Genomic DNA, 15,824 nt, shown 5'->3' with positions numbered 1-15,824 from the left:
ACAAAACAACAAGCAAATAGGAAGATTTGCCTACCCTTTTATGACTCCTAGTGTCAGAAACAGCCTCCCAAGGAAGTCACCATGGCTGAGACTTAGATGATGTCTTAGTCAGGGTTTCTATTCCTGCACAAACATCATGACCAAGAAGCAGTTGGGGAGGAAAGGGTTTATTCGGCTTACACTTCCATACTGCTGTTCATGACCAAGGAAGTCAGGACTGGAACTCAAGCAGGGCAGGGAGCAGGAGCTGATGCAGAGGCCATGGAAGGATGTTACTTACTGGCTTGCTTCCCCTGGCTTGCTCAGCCTGCTGTCTTATAGAACCCAAGACTACCAGCCCCGAGATGGCACCACCCACAAGGGGACCTCCCCCTTGATCACTAATTGAGAAAATGCCTTACAGCTGGATCTCGTGGAGGCATTTTCCCCAACTGAAGCTTCTTTCTCTGTAATAACTCCAGCTTGTGTCAGAAAATTGGACGTAGTACTACCAGAAGATCCAGCAATACCTCTCCTGGGCATATACCCAGAAGATGTTCCAACTGGTAATAAGGACACATGCTCCACTATGTTCATAGCATCCTTATTTATAATTGCCAGAAGCTGGAAAGAACCCAGATATCCCTCAACAGAGGAATGGATACAGAAAATGTGGTATATTTATACTCTGGAGTACTACTCAGCTATTAAAATCAATGAATTTATGAAATTCTTGGGCAAATGGATGTATCTGGAGGATATCATCCTGAGTGAGGTAACCCAATCACAAAAGAAGTCACTTAATATGCACTCGCTGATAAATGGATATTAGCCCAGAAACGTAGAACACCCAAGATACAATTTCAAAACACAAGAAAATCAAGAAGGAAGACCAACATGTGGATACTTCATTCCTCCTTAGAATAGGGAACAAAATACCAATGGAAGGAGTTACAGAGACAAAGTTTGGAGCTAAGACAAAAGGATGGACCATCCAGAGACTACCCCACCTGGGGATCCATCCCATAATCAGCCACCAAACCCAGACACTATTACATATGCCAGCAAAATTTTGCTGAAAGGACCCTGATATAGCTGTCTTGTGTGAGGCTATTCCAGTGCCTGGCAAATACAGAAGTGGATGCTCACAGTCAGCTATTGGATGGAACACAGGGCCCCCAGTGGAGGAGCTAGAGAAAGTACCCAAGGAGCTGAAGCAGTCTGCAACCCTATAGGTGGAACAACAATATGAACTAACCAGTACTCCCAGAGCTCGTATCTCTAGCTGCATATGTAGCAGAAGATGGCCTAGTCAGCCATCACTGGGAGGAGAGGCCCCTTGGTCTTGCAAACTATATATGCCCCAGGACAGGGGAAACACCAGGGCCAAGAAATGGGAGTGAGTGGGTAGGGGAGCAGGGCAGGGGGAGGGTATAGGGAACTTTCGGGATAGCATTTGAAATGTAAATGAAGAAAATATCTAATAAAAAATAGTCAATCATCAACACACATACACACACACACATACAAAGGCGATATAATAATCTAAGCCTTAATCATTGCACTCTCATATACAACAAGTGGTATCTCCTAATAGTGAGGTCAAGGAGACTTCTATGTGTGGTGTAGGCTGGGAGCAGTTTGGTAACCTTCCCTTTTTGATCCTGGTGGTCTTTTCTTGGCTTGGTGCTTTCTCCACAGACTGTTTGCACAGCTATGTTACTGGCACAGAACTTTCCTTTGAGCTGCTAGTCAGTTCATGTATCACTTGAATGTCCACCCTTCATCATATAACATGTCTCAAACTCAGATTATAAAATGACAGTTTCATTCTTTGGGTGGCTTAGCTGGTGACCTGAATTCTTGGGTTTCTTCTTTGCTTCCCTACAACTGCCCAGGTCATACCTGAACTAAGCCAGCTCCCCTGCTCCCTCTCTGCTCCATGTCCAAATTCAAGACAGCAGCTGTCTGGACCATTTGCCCAGCCTGCATCTCTCTAGGAGCTGTCCGCATGCTGCTGCCTCAGACTCTGCCCGGTCACTCAGGAGAAATTCCAACGCCTGTAGAACAGCCTGCCCTGCCCTTTCTGAGCCCTTGTTCTTCCCCAGACAGCCTTTTCTCCAGTACCTCTTTCCTCATCCACTGGCACAATCTGTCATCATGCTAACCTCACAGTTGAGTTGTCATGAACTCTTGTCACAGGCGTGGGGAGCATCCCTGCACCTCCTCTCCTGGCCACCGGCTTCCTCTTCAGGGTGGATGGAAGTATCTCTCCTCAGCAGCGTGTTCTTTCCTGATCAGCTGAAGTAGAGAATCCGCATGCATTCAGCTCTCTGTGCATGCTCAGTGCATAGCCTCCTGATGATCCCTTTCTGTCCTTAAGCCCCACCTGTCTGTCCCTTCTGTTCTGGGTTGTCTGTCTGTCCAGTGCTTTGTATCTTCATTGCCAATGAATAGCAACTTGCATATATATAGCAGGCTTCAAGAAAGTATTTATAGCCTAGGACTCTTGAGTCTTGACACAGGAGGATGACAAGTTTGAGGCCATCCTTGGTCTACTTTGTTCTTTTTAAAAGAGGCCCAAGGGCCTGGAGAGATGGCTCAGTGGTTAAGAGCATGTTCTACTCTTCCAGAGGACCCATGTTTGGTTCCCAGCACCCACATCAGGTGGTTCACAATCACTTATAACTCCAGCTCCACGGGGACCTGATGCCTCTGGCTTCCACAGGTACCTGTACTCATGTGTACATACCCCACACATACACATAACTTAAAATATTAAAAAATAAATCTTGGGAGAAAAAAAAGCTGTCTGGCCTGATGTATTTAGAATCAGAAAGGATGGGTACACATCCCATGCTCAGGGAGACCTGGCCTTGCTCTTCAGTGCTGGCCAGTACCTACCTGCAGGATTTGATAAAGAGCCACATGCAAAGACAGTTTCAGATTTGTATGCTACGTGAGAAAGAGAGAAGAGTCAAGTTCACTTCATGGGTTTGGGAATGTGCAGGGAATCATTTTTGTTGCTCTCGTTGGCCCCATCAGTCTTTAAGGAGACAGGAGACATGGTTCCCGTCTGTGGACTGGTACCTGTGTGCAGAAGGTGTGGGTAGGTTTCTATATTTTGATTTTCAGTTATGTTTATACAGAGTGCTGCTTTATAACTCAGACTGGCCTGGACTTGCCATCCTTTTGTCTCTGTCTCCTAAGGACAGGGGTTACACATGTGTGTTACCAAACAAAGTGCATGTTCTAGATCCACCTGGTGACATAGGCATAGTCCAGTTAGAAGTGCTTGACCCCAGGACACAGTTGTTACACTTTGGATTGTAATTACCACTTGTATTTGAGTGCGTACACTGTGTGGGCCAGAGGTCAGCTCCAAGGGGTCGTTCCTCAGAAGCTATTCAACTTGTTTTAGAGACAGGATTTCACATTGGCCTGGAGTTCATCAAGTAGACTACCTAAGCTAGCCAGCAAGCCCTGGGGATCTGTGCCATCTGAGATTCCAGGTACATCCCAGTGCACCTGCTGCTGGGCATCAAACGCAGGTCCTCCCCTCACCACTAAGTCATCTTAACAGCTCCCAATTGTCATACTTTTAAGAGAATATCTTTCATCTGATGGTTTGCATTGTTAAAGTGTAAGGTCAGTTTTTAGTATTTTACGGTGACATTTATTGAGAAAGCCAGGCATAGTGGCATACGCCTGTAACCCCTTCACTCAGAGGTTGTTAGTAACAGGAGAATAGTGAGTTCTAGTCCAGCCTAGTCTGCTGTGTAACTTGATTCTTTCTCAAAAACCCAACAATGACAACAGAAAAATTGATACCTTGTTGCTTTGCTGATCCCTACTAGGAAAATGGTACTCTCCTCTTTGTTCTGATTTCCTAGCTCACTCCAAGCTCTACTGAGTGTGTCTCAGACACGTGTCTTACTATGTGGGTCTTACTAGACCCAGTATGAGCACCTGTCTCAGCAGGCACATAGTAGGAGTGATTCAGGATCTGATTCAGAAGCTGTGTGGTGGTGGTTGATAACACATGGATACTGAAGTGCTGTTTTGTGTAAAATGTAAATTGGCATTCCGAGTGCATGCAGGCCAGTGTCCTCTACAGTGTGTAATGATGTGGACTCAGGGTGCTGTGCAATGCCTTATTTGATCCCAAACCTGGAATTCTATCTCTCCCCAGGATTTTCACCTTGTACAGTAAGTCCCTGCCCTTGGACTTGGCCTGCCGCATCTGGGACGTATTCTGTCGAGATGGAGAGGAATTTCTCTTCCGCACAGCTCTGGGCATCCTGAAGCTTTTTGAAGATATCCTGACCAGGATGGACTTCATCCACAGTGCCCAGTTTCTAACCAGGCTGCCTGAGGACCTGCCCGCAGATGAAGTGTTTGCAGCTATCTCCACAGTCCAGATGCAAAGCCGGAACAAGAAATGGGCACAGGTAAGCGAGTTTGTAGCACAGCCGTGAGACTGAAGCTCAAAATAGTGCTCAGGCTGGAGGTGCGCAGCCTGGTGCCAGGCTGGGTTCTGAGAGCTGCAGGAGTGTGAGTAGGAAGGCCACCTCCATTCTGAATGTCTGCAGGACTCTGCCAGGATGCTCCGCTCCTCCCTAACCATTCCCTTTCTTATTTTCTGTGTATATGACTCTCTGAGGGAGGAGCAGTGTATGTGCCCCACAAGAGTGTGTAGGTCAGAGACAACTCATGGGAATTGGTTCTCTCCTTCCATTGTGTGAGTCCCAAGGCTGAACTCGGGTCTTCCGGCATGGCGGCAAGTTCTTTTACACTCTGAGCTGTCTCAACAGCCCAAAAGTTGACTTTTGGTGAGGTTTGCACACACCTTTGAAAATCTGGAAAACCACTGACTTGCATGCTTTATGTGAGTGAATTGCCCATGAGTGAGAGTCCAGCAAAGCCATTAAAAAGGTGTGCACAGTCCTGCTCATGTGGGAGCAGGACTCACTGTGCTGTCATCAGTGATCTAGGAACAGAGGAGAGCCTTTCTCTGATTAATAAAGAACAGTGTGGCCGGGCGTGGTGGCGCACGCCTTTGATCCCAGCACTCGGGAGGCAGAGGCAGGAGGATTTCTGAGTTCGAGGCCAGCCTGGTCTACAGATTGAGTTCCAGGACAGCCAAAGCTATACAGAGAAACCCTGTCTCAAAAAACCAAAAAAAGAAAAAAAGAAAAAGAATAGTGTGACTAGAAACATGGGGTCCTGGCTCTGAAGCTAAGCTGAGAATGTAAGATGTGGCAACAGAGCCTGAAGATAGAGTCAACTTTGAAAGCTGTGTGGGAGGCCTGTGGGAGGGGTTTTGGAATCTTCCGGCCTATCGGTTATGCTGGTTTTGTGGATCCAGATGGAAAGGCAGGCCTGCCCATTCCTGGCTACCTGCTCACACAGCCACAGCTGCCCATCTTCCACAGTGTTTTCAGAGATAGCAGGGCTTATGCCTCACCTACAGCATGCAGAAGGAAGGAGTCAGTCCAGGTTTTGGTTTTTGTGTTTTAGGGATTAGGTTAGAACTAGAGCATGGGCCATTTGCAGTGAGACACTGGGTAGTGATAGCGGGTAATCTGATGGTAGTGGGCACTGGAGCGTTCTTGCAGTTCACGTGGTTCTCACCGGGACATGCACATTCATTTCAACTCTGTGCCGAGTATATGGTAGTGCAGGCTTTCCACAACACGATACTGTAGGCTAGGTTGGCAGTCGTGCTCTTTTGAAGAGAAAGGGTGCTTTTGTCTGCTATTGCTCCTTTTGTCCAATTTTCTTGAGTCTCACTTAGTAAGTTTCTGCTTCACTCCCATCACTTGTGCTGCAAAATAAGTCCTGTGCTGTTGGGATTGCAGGGCTTTGGAATTGGACAGGCCTTTCGGTGTATTTGACAGCAGTCCAGGGCCCTCAGGGGCACTGACCTTCCTGATTGTGTGCATGAGATGCTGAGTCGGAGGAGATGGCAGCCCTGCCTTACAGAGGCTCTGCTTGGCACATAATGGGTGGGTGTGCAGCAAGGGAGCCTCTGGCTGTCACTGCTGCTGTTAGGCAGCAGTACAGTGGAATGCTTTGGAAAGGTGTCAACCAAGAGCTGGGGGAGCAGAGGGGGGCACAGTCACCTCAAGACTGTCACACCTCTGGCCAGCTTCCCAGTGAGGGACCAGTTGTATGTGCAACCAGTGGAAGGGTCATGTCTGAGCCCTGGGGAAAGCCTGGGCCTCAGTGCTGTGCTCAGGAGCTAGCAGGCAGGCATGTGGGGCTTGGGGGTGTGCTGTGAGATGGCTGCTGCTTTTCTACTGTCTCGATGAGATTCTCAGGTCTAACCAGTGTTGTCTGTGATTCCAGGTGCTGTCTGCACTGCAGAAAGACAGCCGGGAGATGGAGAAAGGAAGCCCATCCCTCAGACACTGAGGTTCAGGGTAACTCATTCCCACCGGTCAAGAAGCAGAGCTCAACATGGCACCTGTGTGCTTTCAGACTGAAGCCTGCCTGGCAAGAACAGGGGCTCTTTCCATGTTGGATTTTCGATGCTGAAGTTGGCCTTACAACAAAACAGAATTACATCCAGGTTTAGCCTTAAGCAGCTCAGTGGACCCATGCACTGGCATTGGTCATGGCTAGCCACTGCATTTTCTACATGGGTTCAAGAAAGGGCAGGCTGTCTCCTGCAGCAGTTAATTAAATTGTGATGCTATTATGCCAGCTCCTGGAAGGTACATTACAATCTTTCTTAGCCAAGATGCATGAGAAATGTTATTAGGAAACCTCAGAGTTGTTTTTGGCCCATGTGCTTGTAAGAAAGGAATTACTTAGTTACTGAGATAATCTTTCCAGAGATGAAAGGTGTGTTTTAAATCTCCCTACCAAGGACATTGTAAGGAAGATGGGCCCTTGTAGGGTAGTTGCTGGTGAATCTCATAGGCTCCTGGAAACGCACCTGACTTTTGTGCTGACATTGACCCATGGTTGCCTTGACACTTGATAGCAAGAAGGCTGAGAGTTCATATCAGGATCCTACTCTGCAAAGTAGCACTCATTGCATCCTGGGAGCTAGAGTGGCTGGAGCAGGGAAGCCATACGCTGTGAAGGGACAGAGACAGGCCCTGTAGAGAGATAGGAAGGACGAGACTGCAGAGTTTGTTTCTCTCTAGCCTGCTTGCTCTGGGGAGGCTGGGCACGGCAGCCTCTGAAAACACAGTGTGTAGGAGATGGTTTCCTTGCTTTAGCTCAATGTCCCTTTTTGCCTTTGTCACCTGAGTAGCTGGATCCCTTCTAAGTGCCAGTGATTCTCCCCTGTCCCCGTCTGGCTTTAGAAATGAGCTCCACGCACTGCTGTAAGGACAGAAGAGTAAGGCAGCCTTCCACACTCTGTGTCCTGAGCCCTTCCCCATTGCAGCTGATTTCTCTCAGCTCATTGGTGAGGTGCTTGTTGCCCTAGCTTTTCCTTGACTTGAGAACTTTGTATAAGAATTTGATTATCCAGACTCACAGAAATGAACAGTTGCTACGTAGAGTAGAACAGTCCAGTATCTGTGGAAACTGGTTACCTTCTGATATCCATTGGCATTCTGGTTCCTGAGGGTGCAGGAAGGCCAGGGTTGAGAATGTATTTTCCAGCAAATGCCTGTGTGGTCTGTAGTCCACAGCCCTCCACAGCCGTACCTCCCACCCCCAGAACTCACCATTTCCATCGCTGTGTTTCTGAGAGCCGTGGGGGAGCCCTTGACTGACTACAGCATGTGGCAGGGAGGCTTGGGGTCAGCCTCATGGCGCTGTGTTTGCATGGGTTCCCTTCATCTGCTATGCCTGTTGGTGACCGTCCAGTGTATCTGCAGGCTGTCATATTCGTGCTCTTCACCCCATGCTCTCACTTTCCTCTTTTCTTGGAGTCTCATTTGTAGTCTGTGACTTCTTCAGGGAGGCCACAGAGCACCCTCCATGGAGCTCTCTGCCTTAGCGTGAAAGGCTGATGTCTGACCTCTTGGAGGAGGATGTCTTCACAGCCATCCATGGCCTCCAAACCCAGCCATTCCTGACATTAGACACTGAATGTAGCCCAGGCCCAGCTGACCATAAGATGCGCACTACCCAGCCCTGTCTGCTGTCCTTCCTTGCAGATGTGTACTGAGTTTTCTCCCATAACATGGGCATCTGTTCTCTCAAGATGTATATATTTTCTTACTGTACATAAAGACATTCCTTACGTCATACAGAAAGTGTTGTGACAAGGGGACTTGGGCACCTTGTTGTGAATGCCATTGTGGGATTCTCTGTGTTCACAACCCAGCCCTTAGCTTTTCTTGTTTGATATAAATCTGTGGGCATACATGAAGTTCTCCAACAAGACTCCATGCCAGCCGAGCACTGACTGCATCTCTAGTCCAAACAAGGTCTTTATAGACTGACTGGGACTCGTGTGAGCCTGATGTACCCTCCTTCGAGGCTATACAGTTCCACGTTCCTCTACTTTGAGGGCGTCTCTCATACTTCTCTCATACTCGTTTTGGCAAACTGGAAATTGACCCTGCAGAGGTCTGTACCTCCCACCTCAATTGCCATTGACTTTCAGTCCCAAACTTGAGGGTGCTGGGCAGCTGGCACTCTGGAGGGAGCTTGCAGGAGAGAGTTCCTGTCACCTTGGGAGCAGTGCTTACTTCAGAGGTACTTCTAACTGCTCGGTTTGCCAATAGGAAACTCCTGATAACACTTGCTACATATCATGTTTTAATTGCTTGTACAGTTAACCTTTAATTTTGTTTAGTAAAGTGTATCAAACTAGGACTTTTTGAATTGTAAATATGTGGTTTTATTAAAATAAAGTCATGTAAAATTGTTACTTACGTTCACTGTGTACTTTGGTTTAACTGACATTTTTGCTTTGAAGTGTAGCAGAAAATATTTTAGAATATACTCAGGGCTTGTGAGACACAAAGCAAGGTGGGGGATTTACTCTTCTTGGGGCTTTCCAAAGTTCAGCGTGTCCTCTGGGAATCCCAGTTGTGCTGCACTTCCTGAACCCTGAGCCTTGACCTCCCCACCGTAAGCCTATGTGGCCATGAGAGCAGACACCCGCCATTATTTATGCTGTATTAGCTCCTCACACTCTGAGCTTTACATTTACCCACCCACTCCCCACCCCCAGACAGAGTTTCTCTGTGTAGAGATGGCTATCTTGAACTCACTCTGTAGACCTCGGCTGGCATCGTGCCTTCCAAGTGCTGGAATTAAAGGTGTGTGCCACAATACCTAGCTATGAGGTTTTACATTTTTTTCTTTTGGTTTTGTTTGCCTCCAACTCTGGAGCTTATTTGGAGTTTGGGGTGCAGGGGATGAGCTCCTTCCTGTAAGCTACGTAGGAAAATGGCTGTGGATGTAGTAGGATCCATAGGCTACTTGGAACCAGATAGGACAAATGCCTATATATGTCACTCTCCAAACCCCACTGCTGTCACTTGTAAACCTTCTAAGACCACTGGGAGATTGCCTAAAGTGTTCCAGCCTCCAGCAGGGACCTATACAGAGCCCGCCTTCTCCTTAAAACCAGTGGTTTCATTCTCCATGCCAGCCACTGTTCTCTGCAAGTGATACACTGTGGGATTGCTGAGAGCTGGCTGGCTGCTCTAGCTACACCAGGCTCTGGGCCAAGTGTGATACCTGAATTATTAGCCTCCATGGCAGCCCCATGGAAGAGACTTGTTCCAATTCCATGAATATGACACAGAATGCTTGTTCAGGCTCTGACAGCAGATTGGTAACAGCTGGTCCATACCGTCCCTGAGAGAAGTGCTGGCTTCTAGATGCTTTCTGGAGAGGTCATAATTGCTTTGGGACTTTTGGAACCCGAGCACAGAGCTGGGTAAGGCCTAGATTCTTCATACTTTCCAGTACTTCAGTGTGCGTTGCTGGCTGCCTTCATGTGGGGCTGGCAGTTCAGACACCCTGTCCATCATGAGCCTGTCTGAAGAACCGGGAGGAACTGCTGCACAGGAGTATAAGTGATTCCTGAACTTTGAGCAGAACTTTCAGGAGGACAATGGCAAAGGACTGCCCAGCAGAGGGCAGCCTCAGAGCCTAAAACCAGTTCTGAGATGAGACCTCAAGACCTTGAAGTGCTTGGATGGATTTGAATGGAAAAGAGTAGATATGCTTTGTGTGGGACTAAATATGTATGCTGTGAATATTTGGTGGTATTCAAGCCTGCTACCCAAGAGACATGGTCATGACATATATCTCTTCTGTCAGCATTGCCTATAAACCCCCCACAGCTAGCTCATACTAGAATGGTCTCTTTACAAAGCCCATCCCCCCCTTACCCCCCCCCCAATTCCTATACCTTGCAAGGAGTTTCATGTGGTGTGAGGGAACCACCTTCTCCAAATAGCTTCTTGCCTCTGTCTTAAAGTGCCAGTAGGGCTGGGCGTGGTGGCGCACGCCTTTAATCCCAGCACTTGGGAGGCAGAGGCAGGGGGATTTCTGAGTTCGAGGCCAGCCTGGTCTACAAAGTGAGCTCCAGGACAGCCAGGGCTATACAGAGAAACCCTGTCTCGAAAAAAAAAAGTGCCAGTAGACCTACTCCTAACCAGAAATAAACCCAGGCTGCAGGTAGTTTGGCTAGAGAGCAAGAGTAGGGCCCTGGTGCTGAATCTCATGGTCAGTGGCCAAGCATTGGTATTTAGCAGCTCTGTGATGTTGGAGAATTCCCTGAAATTCTCAAAATCTTTTTTCTCCCCTTATAACTGAAGGTTAAGGGACCTAGCTCTTTTCTACTGGCTTATGAAAGATTGATAAATAGGAGACTGAAATTGCCCCATAAATCCATGGATATTCTCCAGGCAGCTAGATTAGTGCCCTTAGCCTATAAACTATTAGTATCTTGCGTATGTGAGAGAGAATGGGGAGGGAGAGGGGAAAAGACACACTCACTTTGTAGCTCATATTAGAATTACATGTGTGCAGCAAGCCCAGCTTAAACTGGTATATGGCTGTTCATTTTTCACTTCAGCACTGGGGAATCAACTCAGGCCCTTCTCATACTAAACAAACACTCTTGCCCCTTAGCTACATCCCCAGGACTCTTAGTATCTTCTGCTTGTGAACTCATAAATTTAAAAATATTCCCTTGAATGTTTTTATAATATTTATATCTTATATGCATACCAGTATATATTATATATATTTGTATATATATAAATACATGTATAAATACAGAAAAGCAGAAAGGAAAAATTCCTCTTAATTTTACCACTCACTCAAAGGAAGGCTTGTCCTTTCTTTTCTCGGATGCTTCTCCATTTCATGAGGCTTAGACAGATGTCCATCCTAGGTCAGTTGGATTAAAGTTTGGGCATTTTTGTATCTTCTAGGTATATGTATAATTTTATTGCTTGGGATGGTGGTGCATGCCTTTAATTCCAGCACCCGAGAGACAGAGACAGATCTCGGAGTCTGAGGTTACCCTGGTCTATAAGAGCTGGTTCCAGAAAAGCCAGGGCTACACAAGGAAACCCTGTCTTGCTTGAACAACAAAACAGAACCTTAAAAAAAAATCCCTAGTGAGTTCACTTTTATTAAAATATGCACATTTAGGTAAAAGTAAGGATATTTTGAGAGGGAGACAGACTGGTCACTACACAACTCTGAGGTGCTTTCCTTTCATGGAATCTATGTCGCTTACCCTGGGCTGGAAGGCATTGCCTGATACTTTATGGACAAGTAGCTCATACCATTGGCAAACCCTAAGCTATAGCTGCAGATGAATGTCCACAAAACCTACTTCTACTTACATAAGTTTAAGAATCTTAATTGTAGCAAGTCACCAAAATAAAGTCCCCTTTCCCAGAGACCTTGGGCTGTCTCCGAGTAGGTGGCTGGGTTATAGACCCTCCTTTGATACTGAAGGAGACACACTAAATGTCTTTAGTACCTACACTTTTCCAGGTCCTGAACTACTTGATGGGATCTCATGATCAAAATCTCTCATCGAGATCTAATTAGAACAAAACTAATGGGGAGGCAACCAAGTGAAGAGTGTCTTGTGATTGACTACAATGTCTCCAGCATGAGGGGCTGTGATAAAGAACCCACTCGGGCCCGGCGGTGGTGGCGCACGCCTTTAATCCCAGCACTTGGGAGGCAGAGGCAGGTGGATTTCTGAGTTTGAGGCCAGCCTGGTCTACAAAGTGAGTTCCAGGACAGCCAGGGCTATACAGAGAAACCCTGTCTCGAAAAACCAAAAAAAAAAAAAAAAAAAAGAACCCACTGGGGACTTATAATAGTTACTTAGGATACATTTGCAGTTTAAGGCATGCTAACCTTGGTGCCCTACATGATCCACTGCCAACCATGTTCAATGTTCAGGATGAAGCATTCAGTTGCATAGCTGATGGGTAGGAATCAGCAGAATGAATCAAAACTCTGTAGGATACCATCACAGTGGAAACGCCACTGGCACCACTGACAGTTTCACTCGGGAGCCTCCCCAGCTACATAACCCTGTGAGTCCCTCTGCTCTTGGAGGCACAAAGGCAACTGCTTTGGCCTTGAAGGATAGGGTAGAAGAAACAAAACTAGCAACTAAGTGAGGGGGATGGATGAAGTCAGCTTTTTGAACTGTCTGCAGTAATGCATTTGTATGGTGCGATATAAAATGTTTTCAAGCCATGAAAGTGAAAAGGGACTTTTAACTGTCATTGACTTCAAAGCCAATATATTTCAGCAAACAAAGTGTGTCATGCCATCTGAAGGAAGCAGAGTTAGGCAGTGCCAACAGTCAGATTGCTGATGCAGGTTTTGGCTCAGAGAGTAAGAGCACTTGATTTTTTTTTGTTTTTGTTTTGTTTTTTGTTTTTTTCGAGACAGGGTTTCTCTGTATAGTCCTGGCTGTCCTGGAACTCACTTTTGTAGACCAGGCTGGCCTCTAACTCAGAAATCCGCCTGCCTCTGCCTCCCGAGTGCTGGGATCAAAGGCGTGCGCCACCACGCCCAGCTAAGAGCACTTGATTTAAAAGCATGAGGATCTGAATTCAAATCCCCGGCATCCACATAAAACAGCCAGACGTGGCCTTGCATGCCTGAAACCCGGTGTTGGGGAACAGAGACAAGCAGATCCCAGGATCATCATGCTAGCTGGACTAGCCCAAACTGCAAAGTTCTAGTTGAGTAAGAGACCCTGTCTGAAAAAATCAAGGCGGCATACAGGAGATGCCCCATATGTTCCTCAGGCCTTCATATGACCACACACACCTGCACGCTGAGAGATGGGAATTTGTGAGCTAATCAGGTCAGTGATTCAATACTCAAGTTTAATTAGTACAAAGATGACTTGAGTCATCAGATCAGTGCATAGAGATTTTCTGTACCTTGCCCACTCATTTAAGCCATCCTTAGACATAGGCAAGAGACAGTTCTAACACTCCTTTAGACTGGGGCTTCTTGGCTATAAAGGCTTTTCACTAGAAGTCAATTTAATCACCCCACTCTCTAGATATATTTTTCTTAAGCTCATGTAGAGCTACTGCTAGCTGGATGTGTTCAGCAGGAATTTGAAAGCTGGAAAACAGACAAAAAATAAAGTTGCACCCCCAAATTCCACAGAATGGACAATCAGAGGCAGAAGAGAGTAAGAGAGTTTCTGGGGTTGCAGAAGTTTTTGCCAACTGTCCTGTCAAGGACTGTCAAGAGGGGAGGAACGTTTTGGCTTCCCTGATCTTTTGCTTCACCCCTTTGCAGGACAAGGCGAGCCCGGCATGATGGCGCTTCAGGGATTCCAGGCGCCTGTTGAGCATTTCTGTCTTCTCCACCTTTTCTTCCAAATCTCGGAGGAGTGATTCCTTACCCAGAAGCCCACATTTCTGACTCAGCTTGACGTTGTCGATTCGCAGGCTGTCTCGGGCTTGTTTTGTCTTCGTCAACAGGTCTCTTCCTAGGGCCACCTGGGCATCCACTTCCGAAAGTTGTGCCTTTTTGCATGAGTTCTCCGTATCTATGAAAGACAGCTTTTCCTTCACGTGCGTTATAATCTGCACGTTGCTGGTCACCTTAGTGCGCAGTTTTAAAAGTTCCTCGTTTCGTTCCTCTACTTTCTCGTTGAAGGTCTGGTTCTCAATTTTGAGCTGTTCAAAGTCGATGAGGAGCAGCCCCTCAGCCAAGTCCTCCTGGGCCTTCATCCTGGTTTCAAAGTGTACCAGGCTCTGCTTCAGCTGCACATTCTCGAGACGCACGGCGCTCATCTCCTTCTCCTTCTTATCTTCCAGGGCCTGAAGCTGTTCCACCTCTCTCAGGGCAGCCTGGCGCCCACCTCGCATGCGGCAACTGCCCATGACCTGCATCACCACCTGCTTCTTGAGGGCCTGGAAGCGCCGCCACTCTTTCTCCACCCTGGTCTGCTTCTCGTGGCACTGTTGCTTCAGCTCACGTACCTCCTGACGGTACCACTCTAAGTCGTCTGCCTCTTGTTTCTTCAGTTCCTCCAGCATGGCCAGATAGCGCAAGTATGCTTGCTCTTTCTCGGGAGATTCGGGTTCAGCGCTCTTGTCCCCAGGTTCCACCGCTGCTTCCAGCCCCTTCTTGCGTAGGGCCTCGTGAATCTTCTGCTGTAGGTACATGTTGTAGCGCTGATAACGGTTCCGCTCCACTAGCAGGGAGTGGTACTGTTCCACCAGCTCACCGCGCAGTTGCTGCTCTTGCAGCTTCTGCATGTCCGCTGTCCACTCAAACTCTTCAGTGGACGCCCCTTTCTCGACTTTTTGTTTCTCCTCCTCCTTGGCCTCTCCAGGGTGAAGTTGCTCTTCTGTGATTCTTTTGTGTCGTTCTCGATCTGTCCCCTCGATCTCTTCACTGTCTCTCTTCTTCAGTGATTCCCTTGCTTTCTCTTTCGCAGCTCGTGGGCCTGGGGCAGCCCCCTCCTCAACAATCGTGGTCAGTGGTAGAGAGGGCCGGAACCGTGACTCCTTCCTCTTCTCCCTCTTCCCCTTGCCCTTCGGCTTCTCTGGCCTGTCCCGTTCCTCGTCCTCATCCTCATCTTCATCTTCGTCCTCATCCTCGTCCTCATCCTCATCCTCATCCTCGTCCTCGTCTTTGTCCTCTGGTTCCTTGGACTCCGGCTTGGTCTTGGGCTGGGTCTGTGGCAGACTCTCTGGCTCTCGGGACACGGCCTCACCCGCGGTCTCAGCGGCCCCCGGACTTTCCGGGACCTCAACATGCGCGTAATCGCTCCCCTCCGAAGCCTTCGCTTTTGAGCTGTCCGACACCGGCTGGGTCTCGCTCTCAGGCTCCTGACCTCGCGTCGGCTCCGGCTCTGGCTTCGGCTCTGGCTCCTGCTCTACAGGGTTGGCCGGAGTCAGAAGTTCGGAGCTAACCTTGATCTCGAGCGACTGCCTGGCCAGGTCTTCCTCGGCTCGGTCTTTGCCCTCGATGTCCCCGTAGTGGTTGTCCATTTTCGACCCGCTGGCCCCGGTCTGAGGCCGGCTGACGCCTGCTGTTAGGTTTCCCGGGGCAACCAGGGCGCGCGGTGGGCCCCGCGATTGGTCACCCGCCTTCCATTTCTCTCCACCTCCCGGCAATATTAGGCCAATGAAGATCTGCGAACAGGTGAAGGGAGGCGCTAATTGGACGCTGGTTCGCGAGAGGCGTGGCGTGCACGGCCTACTTCCGGTCCGCGCCCCGCCGGCTGACAGGCTTAGGGAGGGGCCTCGCGGCTCCTCCAGTCCATGAGGCCGCAGGAGGCGCCGGCGCGCAGGCGCAGAGCAAAGACTCCGCTGTCCGCGAGGGGGCGCGCGCGGGGCGCCTGCGCGATGCGGCGGGGAGACGGCGGCGGCGGCGGCGGCGGCCGGGCCGGGCCG

At 48.5% G+C, this 15,824-nt stretch overlaps 2 protein-coding genes across 7 annotated transcripts in view; one reads left to right on the top strand and one right to left on the bottom strand.

Annotated features, from left to right (window-relative positions):
- Window positions 1-8,821, top strand: part of Tbc1d14 (TBC1 domain family member 14) — a 101,641-nt gene extending 92,820 nt beyond the window's left edge. For all 6 annotated transcript variants that reach the window (XM_085836641.1, XM_021162241.2, XM_021162242.2 and 3 more), the window contains 2 exons: window positions 4,172-4,430; window positions 6,331-8,821. In XM_085836641.1, the coding sequence (XP_085692767.1) occupies window positions 4,172-4,430; window positions 6,331-6,396 (325 nt within the window). In that variant the 3' untranslated portion in view covers window positions 6,397-8,821. The remainder of the gene's footprint in view (window positions 1-4,171; window positions 4,431-6,330) is intronic.
- Window positions 8,822-12,958: 4,137 nt separating this feature from the next.
- On the bottom strand, window positions 12,959-15,468 carry Cfap184 (cilia and flagella associated protein 184). The gene has a single exon (XM_021163125.3). It carries the CDS (start codon window positions 15,417-15,419, stop codon window positions 13,659-13,661), a length of 1,761 nt encoding a protein of 586 aa, XP_021018784.1. The 5' UTR covers window positions 15,420-15,468; the 3' UTR covers window positions 12,959-13,658.
- Window positions 15,469-15,824: the final 356 nt, after the last annotated feature.

Source organism: Mus caroli, unplaced genomic scaffold (genome assembly GCF_978045245.1).
Source record: "Mus caroli unplaced genomic scaffold, Mus_caroli_1 scaffold_4, whole genome shotgun sequence".
Classification (NCBI taxonomy): Eukaryota; Metazoa; Chordata; class Mammalia; order Rodentia; family Muridae; genus Mus; species Mus caroli.
Note: the sequence above shows the minus strand (reverse complement) of the source record. Positions and strands in the feature narration are given on the sequence as shown.